Here is a 15,634-nt window from a genome sequence, read left to right as displayed (position 1 = left end):
AAAAAAAGACGGATTCCCGAGGTGAGTGCTAATCTCATACACAGGCAAATCTACGAGCGCCAACACCCGGGCCCAGAAATGGAGCAACATCAACCCGTCTACGTGAGAAGAGTCGAGCGGTCTGCGCCGCACATCCCGGAAGGTAGAGCTATTGTGATTGTGGATTGAGAAAATTCGGGTTGCAGGTACAGCCATCTGCATTGTCAAGTTCTCATTTCTTTCTATTGTAAATATGGATACACGCACTCGATGATCGTGATGTGGATGATACCCAATTGCATGTCATTTAAATCGCCGTATTGATTTGTTTATAAGATGTACAAAAATTCTCCTCGTGCGTGTAAGGTTGTATCTTGCGCCATACTTTTCTGGGGCTGGAATAGCTGAGTTTTATAAGCACCAGCAACGCTTGACAGGCTAGAAAGCAGCCAGATCTAACTGTTGACCAAAAATCAGACAAACATAGCCCATCTGATATGATATACTATCAAAAGGCATTATGTTATTCCTTTTAACCTCTATTGCCCTTGGTAGCTAGGTAGAGATGTCAACGGCGTGCCAGGCAAGACCTATTAAAAAAATAAAAAATAATATAAAATGATAAACTGAAATCTCCAAGTACAAGAATCTTAATCATCAAACACTCATGGACTGCCCATCAGCCTCCCCGGTGTTGACAGTCTTGCCTGTCTTCTTGATCGTTGCCAAAACAGTGTCGTACGAAAGCGACGGTTCGGCGACAACGACGGCAGTCTGTGACTGGAGGTTCACATCGTACGATTTGATGCCTAGATCACAGAAAATACGTTAGGTTACTGGATATCAATGTCTGAATTTCATGGGGAGAGGGCAGAAAGAGGGTACCGTCAAGCTTCTTCAACACTCGGTCCACGGCACCCGAGCAGCCACCACAGCTCATGGACACGTTAAATTTGTATTCGTGCTGTTCAGACATGATGGTCGAGTTTGGCAGTGTTGATCAGATGTGATCGATTTGTCAAACGCGGAGGATTCGGGGTGTAAGTCGATAGAGCGGTGTGGAATGTTGATTCCTTGCAAAAAGAGGATAACAGTAATCAGAAGAAAGGAATAGGAAAGTACTATTTGAAAATGATCAAAAGGACAGAGGAAGATTTTGGTTTATAATCACTCTCTATTGTCCCCTCTTTGGAAGAAAGGGGTATAGCAGGCACATAAAGAGGGGCACTGGTTCGTCTCGGGTTAAAAAAAACGCAATAATCGCTCAGTCCGCCGTCTGATGTAAGACGAAGAAGAATGATGACACCAGGAAGGTTCTATGGAAGTGCTGCAAATTATTCTACGACTTATATTCTTCATGTCTATCTATTTCTTGCTTCGGGTTTAGCAGAGAACTTCTTAGATGTTGACATTCCTTTAATGACTTTAGTCTATCTGATTTGTGGCCTTAAAACCCAGCTGCCCGCTTCTTTTTTCTTGCCTTCATAGCAGGTTTCCTCCCTGCTTCTCGGCCACCAAATATTCCTCGCTCTATCTGGGTCATGGGGAGATCCTCATCTCTAGCCTGACTGCTCTGTAACCTTAATCGAGGTGGCTCGTTATCTGGCTGACTACCCCAGTCCCGCACGACAGGAACAGTGGAGACAGGTGGAACTGTCGCGGATGAATCCAGCACAGTGCTTTGGGAAGCTTTTTTGCGCAACCTGCGCCTTGGTGTCGTGGAGTTGGCCACTCGTTGTGTGTGCTCATTCTCAAATTCATGTACCGTTCGCTGCCAGTTATAAGCATCAGGGTTGGCCCCTGGTGGCCAGTGAGAAAGCATGTTTGTCACATGTCGAGACATCGGTTGCTCGTAATTGAATGCTGCCAATGCAGACAGGCTAGGATAAGGGATTCCTGGGCTGTCTTCGGATGATTCCGATTTGGATGATCCAACCCCTCCAGGGGCGGAATCAGTTCGAATATGAGAGAAGCTACTGATTATGTTGGACCCAGGGCCACTCTCAGTTGCCAAGGGTAACGATAAACTTCTTTGGGTGATCGTTCCAGAAGCATTGCCGGCTGGCATTGCCGACTTCGCGTCATTTCCATGCCCGGGATCTTTGCCAGATTCTTTTGCCCTACCCATCACTCTTGGGATTATGCTGATCCGTGACAGGATTAAATCTGCTGTAACCTTTCTAATAACCTTCTCTTTCATAATGCGTGTTCGGCTAGCTATATCGTGGGGTAGATTTGATAGCCAGTCGTTCACCAGACTGTCGTATATATTTACCAAATCTAGCCCCATATGCTCCGTTGAACCTGGAGAAATCTTCCGCGGGAGAATAATGAATTGAAGTTGCTCTTGAGACGCTGAGTTTTGACCTGTGAGGACAGAAACAAAGCGCTCGAAATCTCGCGCGCTCTGGTCGATATCTTCCAATAAAGGACTGACACCAAGAAATTCGAGCCTAAAACTGGTCAGTATTGTGTGTCTGGATTGAGAGTGGATTGACCTACATTGTTTGATTTGTGGGTTCATCCCGCAAGTCATTCTTAGAAATTTTATTTTCCAATTCCTTAATGGACACCTTGAAGTCCTTCTCTGGAAGATGACCAGGTATCATGCCACTTAAGACTGCCATCAACTTTCCCGTGGCAACTGCATAAATTGATGTGCAATCAATGGTCCACTCAGGAATCGCAAGAGGCGTTACGATCGAACTCCCCGGATCTGGGGCAGTTGGTGTACCCATCCCCAATACCGATTCATCCCAGTCATCGACGATAAAATCATCCTGAGTGGCTTGTTTCCTTTGTACTCCTGGATACCGTTTCTTCAGTCGTAAAATATCTCGGCCAGGCAGTTGTTCTTGCTCGCCACCTTTGGCTCCAGGTCCAACATACACCGATTCACGAACAGAAAGATGGGAATCCAATGCAAAGAGTTTTATAAGCCCAGTAGCACTGCGATCGTAGTACTTTTTGCTTAGCGATGATGGTAGATGTGCGACCTCCTTGAAAACAAGCGTTGAAAACTGCGCGCCATTTGGAGATGTCTGGGATCCTGCTGCACGATCGGAGATTGATGGTATGTCTAACATGAAAGGATCTGGGATAGATATTCGATTGTCTAACCCCCCTTCGACCGCATTTGGACATTGAAACACAAGAACAAAGTGATTAAGTCGAGAATACAACACTAAGTAGAAATCTAGTTTCGAATCATTAGTCCAACCATATAAGATCGTCTAGGATACCAGCATACCTTCATTGACAAACAGGGGACTTAATCGCAATGTTGTGTCTTCGGGATCTCGAAAATGACGCCATGATAGGCGGGGATACACTGAAAGCCCAGTATCCCCCCCACTGACAGAGGCAGAATCTGGAGTGACATCGAACAAAAATATTCTAGATGTCGTCAAGATAAAAACGTGCGCTACATTGCAAGTGCTCCTTTTGACATCCAAAATCCACTCAGACTTCCTTTTCAGATTGAGCTCTATTGGATGGGGCCAAATATGGTCGCTTTCCATCCGATAAAGCATAGGACAGCGCCGATCAGAGACGATGAAGCTATTAACATCCCCAGCCCACTCGATAGCTGCCCATCCATCATGCCGAGGGTGGTCATCCATATCTTGAGTGTCTCCAGCATCGAGCCAAGGGAGTGCCCCAGACTTTACGCACGCTGCAGTCCAGTTGCCCTTGTTCCGCCTATGCCTACCAGAAATCTCCCACAGGCCCCAGTTTCCTCTTTCATCAACAATAGCGAATTGCTTCTGATACCAAGGATTGAAGGTTACATCAGCATGCGCAAATCCTCCGGTCTGCGAATTAGATATCTCAATCAAGGGATTCGCGTCAAGACGGGAATTTCGAGGATTTGTGGGTATAACGCAGTCCCCGTCATTGTACGTATGCATTGGCACGGGATACCTATGGAAAAGTGGCCGGAACACGGTTGTTGAATGTGGAAAACGAGCTGCCATCCACGTTGCCTTCTCTTCAACTGTCCGCGCAAAACAAATCTGTCGAACAGGAGCTCTATCTGTGGACCATTCCACTCTCTCCGCTTCTCCAACGGATGGAATGCGCACCCAGACAGTCGTTTCCTGCTTCAATTCGACTGTATCTTCCTCGATTTTTCGAAAGGAAATGGCATTCCCACACTCTCCAGATGCCGTCACTGCTATTGGAATTACCCGGGAGCCTGAATCGTCATTCTCTAAATCCACCGCATGTCCTAGATCAAAAAGCGAGGACATCAGAGGGTCACAAATTTCACTTGCCGCTGTGATGACATGAGAGAGGGTTTCATTGCGAACGAAAGACCAAGAAGCGGCAAGCTCGGGGTGCACTCTCGACAACTGGCTCTTGTTCTCTGGCAGGGAAGATTGGGTGGCAGTAAGTGGCGATGATACGATGGTTTTTGTTGATCCAGCATAATGTATTGGGACCGCTGGAAAAGATATCAGTCAAAATCACATTTTGTTTCTTTGAGATCGAGCCACATACGTTGGGCCAAAGAACGGTAGAATGTCCAGGACTGGGTTTCTGGAACGTAAATCGCTGTGCCCACGTGCCCATATTGCAGAGCACTCGTAGAATGTTCATCCATCAGGTTTTTCTTTGCTCCTAGCAGTTTTCGCAGCACTTAATCTGATAAGCATATCGAGTATGGCTGACTTCCGACACGATTAACCAACAGGAAATTGGCTGGAAATAGATAATATCATGAAATTTTTTATCGAAACCGCCAAGCTTTGACGGCCGTCATCTGCAATCCATACATAAGGATTCCTGGAGAACAGTACTCGGTTTTTTCTGCCGTTGTAGCAGATCTCAAAGCCAAGCTTTGCCTGGTTTCGGTGGTTGCGCCGCAACAAAACAGTTTAGCGCCCGCCAGTCACGATTGTGTGTTGCCGCGTCTGCCATCCAACATCATGTAACATTTAGTTTCAATCACCAAGTCTAAATAAAAGTGGTCTTTCTACGCAGCGGAAGCAAATACTGATCGATAATACTTTTAGCTGATTCACTATGTCATCCTCATTTGACCCCTCGCTTTCGACAAGTGGCATGCGCCCGCCTCTGACGTCTGCGGACGCACCCTCAATGGCAGACTCTCTTCCCAGCATCAATTTCGGATTTGAGGACCTTCGGAATCGCATGGTCCAGTTTAGCGCCAGATTCGATGCGTTCATCGAGCGAGGAAGGAAGCAGGTATTGGAGGAGAGGAATCAATTCAGGATAGGTTTGGCGGAGCTACAAGGTGTGTATAGATTTGCCCCCTCCCAAAAAAAGGGTAGGGGGAATAGATACTAATTCAAACCACAGAGGATCAACGAATGAGACAAAAAGATATCGAGATCCTAAGTCTGAAATCGCAAACCCATGAGCAGACACTGCAGAAAGAGGCCGCTGAAGCTGCCGAGATGCACGCCGCTATCTCCTCGATTACTTTAGAACGTGATTCTCGTCTTTCTAAACGCGACCGCCTCAGGCAACAGATTGACGAGACCCAAAAAGCGATCAATCAGAGACTAGAGGCACAAAAGACTCACGCGCGGCATTTGGATGCCCAGGCCCGTCTCAATGTTCCCGAACTTGAATTCTGGCAGGATTATCTTTGTCTTAGGATAGAAGGGGCCGGAAGAGAGGATCGTTTGAAGTTTGTTTACAGTCACTTGCTTGAGAAGGACTGGGACGCTGAGGCTTGGTTTGAACTTGGCACCGCCAGTCGAGACTACGAGGTTTTCCATGTCCGGCCCAAGTTGGACAGGGATGCCCTTGAGCGTGAACTCGACATTTTGAACGAGGATCGGGATTTTGGTGCATTCCTTAAACGAATGCGCAAATTGTTTGTTGAGACAATGAAATAAAAGGGCTGGCTAGGTCCCTTGGATGATAATGATTTACGTCAGGTGTTTAGAGAAGGCTATAACTATCTTAATCAGGTAATCTTCTTGGGTGCCGTATTTTGCCATCATTTTTATAGCAAGATAAATTCGAGTAATTGCCTTGCAGCTTGCATCAAAGTTGCATAGTCATGGTAACCTCATTTGGTTTCATAATCAACACGTCAAGACTTTCCGATGTCAATGATCAACCACCAGTGGCCTCTCGGTAAAATGATATGCTTCTATTTGCCCCAGCCGTCGCAAATCCCTGTGTCTTTCCGGCTTTAGGGAGCCATCTGACACTCCAGACGGCTTTCTCGGTCTCGGAATGGGTTGCAACACAAGATCTAGTATCGATAGACCAGACTTTGACTTTGCCATCAAATGATCTTTAAGTTGTTCAGTATGGAATGTTTGGCGGTAAAACTCTAAGGCGTTTTAAACTTACCCACTCAGAAGGTACTCTCCTGAATCACTCCAAGAAAGTGACAATATCCAGGCCGAGTGTCCCGAGAGACTGGCGACCTGCTCACCAGATGAAGTGTCATAAAGCACAATAACTTTGGAGTCTCCAGCAGCAGCGAGGAATTTCCCTCCAGGAGAAAAGGCCACCGTTCGTACCGGCTTCACTAGGCCTACATGGCATCAGAACTTGCTTTGTCTCCTCATTCGTTCGATGTCTATCGCAGGAGGCTTACCTGATAAAGAAAACGGCATACGGCCAGTTTCTGTGCTAAAAATATAGACACTGCCGTTCTCGTGTCCACTGGCGATGAAGCGGCCATCCGCAGACTGTACCGGATTAGTAGAGTAAACAAATGACAAATGCAACTAGGGTGGCCAAGTAAACGATAACTTACCAGGTCCAGACAGGTACCGAAGCTACCTTTAGTTTCATGGTCGCGTATCTGTTGACGATTGGCCCTCAAATCCCACACCTTGATGTGTCCATCTTGGCTGACACCTGCGAGGTACTGTCCATCTTCTGACAATGCCACTGCCCAAACCTCTGTAGAGCCCGTTATTTCGGCTGCATATCGGTCAGCCTTGAATGATCCAATGGAGAAGATCGGGAATTTGAAAACGCTGTTACCTGAGGTTGTACCATCCATGGACCAGGTTCCGTCGTTACAAGACCAAATCACAATTTCCCCACCGAAGCCAACGCTGACTGCTCTCGATCCATTTCCATCGGTGACAACATGGTGGCAGCCAACTTTATGCGCTCCATCAATTGACTGGACCAACGGAAAGTCTGGATCTATCGTTGAATGGACCTTCAGCGAAGAGGTACCCGAGGCAGACAGGATATGCTTGTCAGTTACAGCCAAGGAGAAGATATCGGTAGGGTGCGCTACCATTTAATGTCAGATAAAAATTGACTTAAGAATACAGGCAAGATAATGGAAGAAATTATTCTTGGAATTGAGCCTGTTCCCATACATACCATTGTCTGCGGAACCCCACGAGAGATATTGTTTCGACTGCGGGCAACTGCTATGTTAGAATCTACAGAAATAAACACAATCATACTTGGTTCGGCTTACCATCGTCAATTTTCCATGTGCATGGAAAATGAGTATCTAGATAATCTAGGCAGTGTCGCAACACTGTTGTTGCGTGGAGGTAAGTTGGCGTTGCTCGATGGACAGTGGTGGGACAAAAATCCTGGACGTCGGTGAGATCATGGGCCGGATTGGCCCTGGCTGAGCAACACAACAATCCACCATTTCCAACTGACAGGATACAAAGGAACTACGAATATGGCAAAATATTCTAAGAAGACTTGGAATTGGAATAAAAGTTTCACCTTGGATCAGATTCTAGCGAATATACAAAAAGAACAGGTAGATTTTCCCAACATAACCAGACGCCCAGTGCCATGCAGCGTGTATCCACGCTTCATATAAAAATACAATGCCTCAATGAACCTCAATTATACACTGTTCCTCGTCTTTTTTCATTTCTTCTTTTTTCCTAAGACAAATATGGTAGTGTCTTTTATTTTATTCATGTGCAAGTCATGCCGTTTGGGTTTTGCTCCATTGCTTTTTGATGTCTACCGAATAACATTGTCAGATTCCAAGCAATATCAACAAATTGAATTCGTCTTGGACAGAATAGGTACATACCCGAAACACAGTGCGGGCAAAGAACGTGTGCGCGCTTCACTTGACCACATCCAGAGCATGTACTGAGATTCTTCACGTCCTTTAAGGCCTTGCCAGCCATCTGCCTATGGCGCTTCTTCATGTGAGAGGTCTTCTTCTTGGGAACGGCGCGGAGGACAGAGTCCCAAATATCAGACAACAAGCCCGGGATGTTTAACGACAAAGCGGCCGGCCTCAAGAGGTTTGGAGAGAGCATGGCGGAGTTCTGGAAAAAGCGAGACCATCGGCCTACGGCGGACGACGGAGATTCCCAGGACGAGAAGACACGGGAAAACACCCGCGAGGGGGCAGTAGACGGAAGCACTCGTAAGGCCATGGTTGCTGAGAGACACAATGGCTCGATCGACGGTAGTTGGTTCAAAAGAGAGAGGTCGAATATTCTTAGGTTGAAGCAGCAATCAATAATTGATGATTTGAAGCTTTCGCCGCCGAACCTGCGGTTGGCTGGATTTGGGTCTGGAGACGCACTAGCCCCAACTAGGCCTAGGCGCCCCCCCTGAGTCGCAACAACAATTAAGGGGCCGGCGAGAGCAGCGTCTGTCTTCTACTCCAGCAAACCGCGAGACAGACATTCCGGCTTCCCTGGGGTAAAGAAAAAGCAACCCTGGTGATAAAGACCTTCTTGGTGGGCTGTTTTTCGTCTGTTCTTTCTCTCATTCTATCCATTGTCCCTCGTTCTACCGACCCCCGTTCACCGTCTCTGCCATTTCTTGGTCTCGAAGTCCATACACCGTTGCTCCTCTCTTCCCAACCACCACAATGGCCACCACAGCTAGCTCACCTTCGGCCACCCCGAGTCCAGTTTTCCCTCGCAGCCATGTCGGTTTCGACAGCATCACTTCTCAAATTGAACGGAAGCTTTTGAAGCGTGGTTTCCAGTTCAATGTGATGTGCGTCGGTATGTCTAGAAGAACAGACCCGAGTATCCTCCTAAAGGGCCTTGCACTGACCATTTGTGCTTCCTGAATAGGTCAAACCGGTCTAGGAAAATCCACTCTTGTCAACACCATTTTCGCTTCCCACCTGATCGATTCCAAGGGTCGTTTGGCTCCCAATGAACCTGTCCGCTCGACCACCGAAATCCAGGCCGCCTCTCACAGTATGTTTGCTCGGTCGTCAAACTATGCAGCCGGTTACTAACTATAGACCACTAGTCATTGAGGAAAATGGCGTTCGTCTCAGGCTCAACATTGTCGACACTCCCGGCTACGGTGATCAGGTCAACAATGACAGATGGTACTACTCGATTCCCTCGCATTCTCGACGATCGCACTAACGATGGTTATCAGTTGGGACCCAATTGTGAAATACATCAAAGACCAGCACTCCGCATATCTCCGAAAGGAGCTTACCGCTCAGCGTGACCGCTACATCCAAGATACCCGTATCCACTGCTGCTTGTTCTTCATTCAGCCATCTGGCCATGCGTGAGTTTTACTTCCTGTATGACCTTCATCATAATATGGAACTGATAGTAACGTTGCCAATAGCCTCAAGCCAATCGATATCGTTGTCCTGAAGAAGCTGTCGGACGTCGTCAACGTTGTTCCAGTCATTGCCAAGGCTGACTCGCTCACCCTCGAGGAGCGCCAAGCGTTCAAGGAGAGAATCAAGGAAGAATTTGCCTTCCACAACCTGAAGATGTACCCGTATGATAATGACGAGCTCGATGATGAAGAGCGGGCCGTCAATGTTCAAATCAAGGTATGTTCTACATCTAGGCCTCTAGATAGGCTCATTTTTCCTTCGTTTGATCTAACTCTTTTATCTCAGGACATCATTCCATTCGCCGTTGTTGGCAGTGAGAAGACCATTGTTGTCAATGGCCAGCAGGTCCGTGGCCGACAGAACCGCTGGGGCGTGATCAACGTTGAGGACGAAAACCACTGCGAATTCGTCTACCTGCGAAACTTCCTTACCCGCACCCATCTTCAAGACTTGATCGAAACGACGAGCCAGATCCACTACGAGACCTTCCGTGCTAAGCAGCTCCTAGCTCTAAAGGAGAGCAGCGCAGCTGGTGGCCACAGTGCTGGCAGCCGGCCCATCAGCCCCTCTGCCGACAGAGAGCTCAGCCGTAACTCGCAACGGGGGGCCATGAACGGCTACTAATTGTCGCAAAAGCTATCAACTTGAGAATGATTTCCGATGTTTGGTGTAGCAAGCGTTTAATTCAGATCGTTGACAAATGAGTCAAAAAGGCAGCCAACTAACTGAAAGGCAGTCTCAGGTCTATTTTTCTTTTCCTTTCCCCACCCATAACACCAAATCCACGCCGCGGGTCTTGCAGATATCCACTTTAACTTTGATGTTTCTTTCTTCGTACTGGTTTCTTTCATTTCATCCTCTCCCATTTGGAGAATGACTGGGCTTTCCTCGTTTCCTTAGACTTGTTGATTGCAGGCGGAAAATACTAGCATTGAGAAATGCGGATGCCGTCTTGTCGTTTCATGTACTTAATTTCCTTAATTCTCAATCACGAGGGAAATATTTCATACTATTGGGAATTGATGTCCCTACCTAGCTACGCATGGAGCATAATATTGTAGGGTCTATAATCAGTAACTCCACCTCTTCAGGCTATGAAATGAATTCTAGGTGATGAAATTGTAGCGCCTAGGTATCAGCTTCCTGCTTGAATCCGCCACTGAAAATTGCATCTCCTTGTTCTATATATGAAACTTCATCTCACAATCCAAGGCAATTTGATAATTACGGGAGGATCAGGCTGATAGGTACAAGCATAGCCCCGATTCCCTTGAATGTCTCAATATACTTAAAAGGGCTGTTTGGCAAGCATCATTGCGCGCCGAATTTGCCACTGTCAACCACCCAATCTCTCAACTCGGCATAAGCCTTCTCCAGGTCATCATTGACAACAATTTTGTCATGAGCTCCAGGCTGCTTGGAATATTCGAGCTCGTTCTTAGCTTGCGCCAGACGCTTTTGGAAAAAAGAAAAGAAAAAGTGCATCATTAGTCATTTTATGATTCCTAAAAAAGGGATTGGCCTTGGAAAACCAAAGAGAGCAGCATACCTTTTGCAAGCTGTCTTCCGTTTCGCTTCCTCGCCCCCGCAATCTTTTCTCCAGTTCCTCAACCGACGGAGGTGAGAGGAACAAGAAACGAGCATTAAGATCGGTGCGCTTGACTTGCTTGACGCCCTATATATACTCTCAGTCAGTCGTCATCCCCCCGGAGACAATCTCATCCAACGGAAACTCTTACCTCCATTTCAATATCCAAAATGCAGATCCTGCTTTTCTCTGCGATGATCTTCACCGCTTGAACGCTGGTACCGTAGTGGTTTCCTCCGAACTGGGCATGTTCAATAAATCCATTCTGGTTCACAAGATCCACGAACTTCTCCTTGGTGACAAAGTAGTATTCACGGCCATTTTCTTCACCCGCTCGAGGAGCCCGAGTAGTGTCTGACAAATTTTGAAGGGTGCTTTAGTCGGCTGAAATTCTCTGTGGCAGGGATCAGATCATTAGGATATGTCGATTAAAACTTACGAGAAATGGAGAAACCGAAGGTATCGGGATATTCAGCGAAAAGCCTCTTCAGCAAAGTCGACTTCCCTGTTCCAGATGGGCCTGAGATCACCACTGGACGGAACTTCTGCACTTTATGGGCTCATGTCAATCAATTACTCTTGGAGGTTTTGTGCATTGAGGGGTATAGAAAGTTCAAGACAGGGAACATACGAGCACTAGTAGCCATTGTGGATGTTGTGGAATATGGAAACAAGGGAAGCTGTCTACTAAAAAGCGAGCGAGATACACGACAGTTCAGTAAATAATTCATATATCAGATTATTCAGGATGGATAGATGGTGAGAATACAGTCGGGTTTTAACACAACCCCATACCTACACCATCCTGGCAGAATAAAGGCGGTGGCTATAATTACCACGCTGCTTGCGAATTTGATCTACAAACAGAGAATAACCAGCTACCAAAAAAACAAAAAAAAAAACAAAAAAAACAAAACTCTCATATCTAAAATAATGCCAGTGTGATTTCTGATAAGAGCCTGCTTATCGTACAGTACAGAGAGTATCAATTCGGTCAGAGGCATAACGCGGTTAAGGTGGAACGAAGAAGGCGGTGAATAAGTACTAAGCATTCAAGACTTGGATGGCCTCTGGCCCTCGTTTCCGGCTTTGGCTGCGTTTTCTTGTCCGGTTTGAGACTCCTGCTCAAGAAAATTGGACCAAAGTTCCGCCAGCGACTCCTTGCTCGAAGCACCATTATCCAAAAACTCCGTAGCTAAAGTTGGTGTACTAGGTGTACGATGAACAGAGATACTAGGAATCCTGAGCTTGCTGGAGGTGCTGGAAGCTCCTGGGCGCGCAAGGCCTGCCTGCTCACGCTGTTCTATTGCTGAATGTTAGTTGTATTCTTTAAGGCTGCAAACAAATTATGTCTTGGTGTAGATTGACTTACCATCGGTCCACCCCAAAAGGGCTGCAATAAGTTGCAAGATTTGGAACTTCTTTGGATCTGATCGATCGAGGGCTAGAAAGTGCAGTAGGTGGTTTGTGACAATATGCCTATAATATCTTAGTAAACAAAAGTAAAATGATAGATGAGCAAGATTGTAATTACCTATCAACGTTATCCTCCGGCTTCCCTTTTTTGAGGAACCGCAATGCTTTAGTCAAATGATCATTCAACGTTACTGCTTCGTGCCTTAGTTTTCCAATAAGAAGATTTTTCTCTTTAGCCTCTTTCTCAAACGGCCTGACCCTCTCTAGCTCACTCTGAGAGGCCTGGATGGTTTGGTCAGCCTCGGAAGCCTTCTTTTGTGCATCATGAAGCGCCTGTCTGAGCTCCTCAAGCTGGGCATCAGAGCTTTCTACAAGCTCACGAAGTTCTTGTTTCCGGGCTGGTGTTCGTCAGTACCGATAAGTCCGGTGTGTCTTTAAGAAGAACCGTACCGGTTTGGATTTCTTGTAAGGCCCTTTGAAGGCCATCTACGGTCGATATTTGGCCGTCACGTTGAACCACAGCTTTTTCATAGGCGTCCTTGAGGCCGGCGAGCTGCTCCTCGAGATCTGCCACTTTCTCGCCAAGGTTTTCCCGGATAGATCGCTCCTCCATTGCCAGGACCTCCCAGTTGTGCATAGCCTCCTTGGCCTGTTCGAATTCTGATTGAAGGTACGACTCTTGATCAAGCAATTCTTCCTTCTCTTTGAGCCAGTTTTGTTGGGAAAGATTCGTTCGATCTCGCAAAGTGGAAAGTTCTTTCGACTTTTGCTCGTTGTCTCCTGTCGCCTCTGCCAGCTCGGTGCTCTTTGTGTCCAGCTCGTCTTTTAGCTGTAAATTCTGGTCCTCCAAGTCTTCAATTTTAGATCTGGCTTGAGCAATTTCCTCCTATGAAATATTAGCAGTGTATCACGCAATGTGAACAAGGCTGATGAACATACGGCATCTTCCTTGAGTCTTTCCCCAAGCTGCGATTTGATTGTATTGACTCTTTCTAGTAGCTTTTGGAACTGCGTTTCTGCATGCTCCTTCTTGCTCTCGGTATCGTCCAGTTTGTGCTGTAGAGCCTCCATATCCGTACGATGCTTAGATTGTATTTCCTCCAAGGATTTTCTCATATCCGTCACTTCTGCACGTAAAGAATCTCTGTCTCGCACGAGAGCATCAAATCTATCTTTCGAATGAAGTCCTTCGGGGCCAGGCAATGACTTCGAGTCGTTGGCGTTATCGTCTTTATTCCTCACACCAGTTGTTTCTCGATCGCCAGCCTCCGCCGCCCCATCAGTATCGGAATCATCCTTTTCGTCATTTGATTGTGTTTCCCGGTTTTCCATGACTGTTCCATCGGCTGGGTCGAGCTGTGCATCCTATTGTTCGGTTTCAGCGACAATTGACTATGGCTTTCGTTACGCAACCACCCACATTGGCTTTTGGTTGCCCGGAGGCTCCATCGCTTAGATCCTGTTTAGATCCTTCAGGGTGCTCATTATTTATCTTCGGGGCCTCATTTTCTATGGCCTTTGCGGCGCCCTTGTTCTTCTTGTTCTTCTTCGACTTGGCGCCTGTTCGGAGACCGTCAGCGAAAATGGCAATCAGGGGTGATGCAAGTAACCATGGATGTAGTACCTTCGGGCATCTTGCCTTTAACTCCCTTAAATATGTTGTGGAGCACAACCTAATGGTAATTGTTCGTCTTGATCGGGCGTGTCGTTACGAAATACAGACCATAGCTGTCAACATCACTAGCGTGGTTGGGATTCCGTCCGTGTCTGCACCTCTCGCTTACGCATATTCCGTCACATGCAGGTTACACCAGAGAAATAACTACTCCGTGGTGCGATGTAAATGAATTTTGTGGAATTTACGGTTATTATTTCTCGATGTCAAAGATTGGTTCTGACATACAGATGTGAATCATTGCAAATTCTCATACGATGTACTCATGACTATTTGGGTAAAATCCTGCAATGCCTGCCTTGATGAGACTAGTATAGCTCATTCGTTTCGATATCACAAGCTATATGTCTATTATTGCGCTATACCAGGCGCAATTGAAATATCTCGCCGGAGAAATAGCTCTCAGGTATAACTCTTTCTTTCTACAGGATGCTGTTCCTGACGCAAAATGGCCAGGTTATTGCTTTGTTAATGGCATAAATCTCCATGAATCCCGTGCAATTCTTGATCACATAAAATCATCGAGGAAGTCCGGGTCTCGATCTTGGTTGCTGCTCGCCTGCATATTCTCCTCGGTCATCATGTCGTCATAAGCATGATCTTTCTGCCATTTCAGTTGCTCTCTTTCTCTCTTTTCCTGCTTTTCTCTTGCCCGCTGTTCGTCTCTCACTTTTCTCTCGGCTCTTTGTTTCATCTTCAGGTATTCTTCTTTCTCTGTCTTGAGATCAGGGAATTTCTCAACGCGAGTTTTGTTGAGTCGATTGACAATTGGGTTCTCTCGTTCTCGCACGAAGACTTTGCGGACCATCTTGGGATTGTGAAATGAGACCTGACCAGAAGCCATGGACCCGTCCTTCATAAGGTTTGACCACGGCGTGTAGATTATTGTAATGTTGTCCTTTTTGTTTCCTGATCTCCTAGTTAGACTTGGGCGACATGTAATTCAAATGTAGCTGACCTTCAATTGAATTTGCTTTCGTAAGTTGCGCGCAATCCTCCAAAAGTTGCTCGGGGATTTTGTCCCATGTTTCCCCGTCACGAAGGCGTAAATAGACGTGCGCACTTGACAAGTTATCGACGTGGAACTAATAACGAAATTAGACCGGCTCCAGCTAATCGATTTCGTTGAGAGAAAGGCCAGAACGAACCCTGTGGCAACATAAGAATATCAGCGATCAGTATATTGGTTGCGTAAAGGACATTGCAGCGGCCACCATACCAGACGTCCTTTTCCAACCCGAATTTTATGAGATCCTCGTCTAGCAACAGGGATTATCAGATCAAAGCATTTTCTCAGTATAGGAGAAACTCGTCATACTCTCAAACTTGTCTTTCCCAACATAGATGAAGGCGGAGGGTTCCACCACCTTTGATGTGAAATAGTACACCATCCTGTTCCGTAGTAAGTCTTGTTCTTATCCCCTTTTTT

General features: G+C 46.5%; 8 protein-coding genes across 8 annotated transcripts; 2 read left to right on the top strand and 6 right to left on the bottom strand.

Annotated features, from left to right (window-relative positions):
* Positions 1 to 636: 636 nt before the first annotated feature.
* On the bottom strand, positions 637 to 955 carry ASPWEDRAFT_105606 (copper metallochaperone ATX1; the record flags this gene model as incomplete). The annotated part of the gene is made up of 2 exons (XM_040827741.1): positions 637 to 788; positions 865 to 955. 2 exons carry the CDS (start codon positions 953 to 955, stop codon positions 637 to 639), a joined length of 243 nt encoding a protein of 80 aa, XP_040692259.1.
* Positions 956 to 1,426: 471 nt separating this feature from the next.
* ASPWEDRAFT_106441 (uncharacterized protein) lies at positions 1,427 to 4,581 on the bottom strand (the record flags this gene model as incomplete). Its single annotated transcript, XM_040827811.1, has 4 exons — positions 1,427 to 2,432; positions 2,482 to 3,175; positions 3,230 to 4,426; positions 4,479 to 4,581. 4 exons carry the CDS (start codon positions 4,579 to 4,581, stop codon positions 1,427 to 1,429), a joined length of 3,000 nt encoding a protein of 999 aa, XP_040692258.1.
* Positions 4,582 to 4,844: 263 nt separating this feature from the next.
* Positions 4,845 to 6,187, top strand: ASPWEDRAFT_65585 (kinetochore Spc25 family protein). Its single transcript, XM_040838801.1, has 2 exons — positions 4,845 to 5,239; positions 5,305 to 6,187. Exons 1-2 carry the CDS (start codon positions 5,008 to 5,010, stop codon positions 5,847 to 5,849), a joined length of 777 nt encoding a protein of 258 aa, XP_040692257.1. The 5' UTR covers positions 4,845 to 5,007; the 3' UTR covers positions 5,850 to 6,187.
* ASPWEDRAFT_105493 (SKI complex subunit WD repeat protein SKI8) lies at positions 6,073 to 8,354 on the bottom strand (the record flags this gene model as incomplete). The annotated part of the gene is made up of 6 exons (XM_040827730.1): positions 6,073 to 6,256; positions 6,316 to 6,502; positions 6,566 to 6,659; positions 6,728 to 6,897; positions 6,961 to 7,221; positions 8,000 to 8,354. 6 exons carry the CDS (start codon positions 8,352 to 8,354, stop codon positions 6,073 to 6,075), a joined length of 1,251 nt encoding a protein of 416 aa, XP_040692256.1.
* Positions 8,355 to 8,671: 317 nt separating this feature from the next.
* Positions 8,672 to 10,613, top strand: aspD (septin aspD). The gene is made up of 6 exons (XM_040834414.1): positions 8,672 to 8,936; positions 9,009 to 9,137; positions 9,193 to 9,274; positions 9,328 to 9,465; positions 9,529 to 9,742; positions 9,812 to 10,613. Exons 1-6 carry the CDS (start codon positions 8,798 to 8,800, stop codon positions 10,148 to 10,150), a joined length of 1,041 nt encoding a protein of 346 aa, XP_040692255.1. The 5' UTR covers positions 8,672 to 8,797; the 3' UTR covers positions 10,151 to 10,613.
* ASPWEDRAFT_36260 (guanylate kinase) lies at positions 10,587 to 11,813 on the bottom strand. The gene is made up of 5 exons (XM_040834413.1): positions 11,746 to 11,813; positions 11,554 to 11,664; positions 11,266 to 11,468; positions 11,076 to 11,201; positions 10,587 to 10,981 (listed from the first exon to the last, which is right to left on the bottom strand). The coding sequence occupies exons 1-5, from the start codon at positions 11,759 to 11,761 to the stop codon at positions 10,838 to 10,840; spliced, it is 600 nt and encodes a 199-aa protein (XP_040692254.1). The 5' UTR covers positions 11,762 to 11,813; the 3' UTR covers positions 10,587 to 10,837.
* On the bottom strand, positions 11,789 to 14,261 carry ASPWEDRAFT_36259 (putative Golgi matrix protein). The gene is made up of 7 exons (XM_040834412.1): positions 14,155 to 14,261; positions 13,951 to 14,090; positions 13,470 to 13,895; positions 12,981 to 13,416; positions 12,649 to 12,928; positions 12,487 to 12,593; positions 11,789 to 12,417 (listed from the first exon to the last, which is right to left on the bottom strand). The coding sequence occupies exons 1-7, from the start codon at positions 14,162 to 14,164 to the stop codon at positions 12,167 to 12,169; spliced, it is 1,650 nt and encodes a 549-aa protein (XP_040692253.1). The 5' UTR covers positions 14,165 to 14,261; the 3' UTR covers positions 11,789 to 12,166.
* A 236-nt stretch (positions 14,262 to 14,497) lies between these two features.
* On the bottom strand, positions 14,498 to 15,634 carry ASPWEDRAFT_36256 (putative DUF814 domain protein). The gene is made up of 4 exons (XM_040834411.1): positions 15,524 to 15,634; positions 15,425 to 15,464; positions 15,164 to 15,291; positions 14,498 to 15,114 (listed from the first exon to the last, which is right to left on the bottom strand). The coding sequence occupies exons 1-4, from the start codon at positions 15,594 to 15,596 to the stop codon at positions 14,714 to 14,716; spliced, it is 642 nt and encodes a 213-aa protein (XP_040692252.1). The 5' UTR covers positions 15,597 to 15,634; the 3' UTR covers positions 14,498 to 14,713.

The sequence above is a fragment of the Aspergillus wentii genome (genome assembly GCF_001890725.1).
Source record: "Aspergillus wentii DTO 134E9 unplaced genomic scaffold ASPWEscaffold_2, whole genome shotgun sequence".
Classification (NCBI taxonomy): domain Eukaryota; kingdom Fungi; phylum Ascomycota; class Eurotiomycetes; order Eurotiales; family Aspergillaceae; genus Aspergillus; species Aspergillus wentii.
The sequence above is the reverse complement of the archived record's forward strand: the minus strand, read 5'-3'. Positions and strand labels throughout refer to the sequence as shown.

Coding starts and splice junctions, on each gene's coding strand:
- aspD (XM_040834414.1), top strand. CDS start 8,798: ATGGCCACCACAGCTAGCTCACCTTCGGCCACCCCGAGTCCAGTTTTC. Junction 8,937..9,008: donor GTTCAATGTGATGTGCGTCG/GTATGTCTAGAA, acceptor CTTCCTGAATAG/GTCAAACCGGTCTAGGAAAA. Junction 9,743..9,811: donor CCGTCAATGTTCAAATCAAG/GTATGTTCTACA, acceptor CTTTTATCTCAG/GACATCATTCCATTCGCCGT.
- ASPWEDRAFT_65585 (XM_040838801.1), top strand. CDS start 5,008: ATGTCATCCTCATTTGACCCCTCGCTTTCGACAAGTGGCATGCGCCCG. Junction 5,240..5,304: donor AGGTTTGGCGGAGCTACAAG/GTGTGTATAGAT, acceptor TTCAAACCACAG/AGGATCAACGAATGAGACAA.
- ASPWEDRAFT_36260 (XM_040834413.1), bottom strand. Junction 11,469..11,553: donor CTTCGGTTTCTCCATTTCTC/GTAAGTTTTAAT, acceptor AAAATTTGTCAG/ACACTACTCGGGCTCCTCGA. Junction 11,202..11,265: donor TTTTGGATATTGAAATGGAG/GTAAGAGTTTCC, acceptor GAGTATATATAG/GGCGTCAAGCAAGTCAAGCG.
- ASPWEDRAFT_36259 (XM_040834412.1), bottom strand. Junction 13,417..13,469: donor AAAGACTCAAGGAAGATGCC/GTATGTTCATCA, acceptor AATATTTCATAG/GAGGAAATTGCTCAAGCCAG. Junction 12,418..12,486: donor CCTTTTGGGGTGGACCGATG/GTAAGTCAATCT, acceptor ATTCAGCAATAG/AACAGCGTGAGCAGGCAGGC.
- ASPWEDRAFT_36256 (XM_040834411.1), bottom strand. CDS start 15,596: ATGGTGTACTATTTCACATCAAAGGTGGTGGAACCCTCCGCCTTCATC. Junction 15,465..15,523: donor TGGGAAAGACAAGTTTGAGA/GTATGACGAGTT, acceptor CCCTGTTGCTAG/ACGAGGATCTCATAAAATTC. Junction 15,115..15,163: donor GAAAGCAAATTCAATTGAAG/GTCAGCTACATT, acceptor CTAGGAGATCAG/GAAACAAAAAGGACAACATT.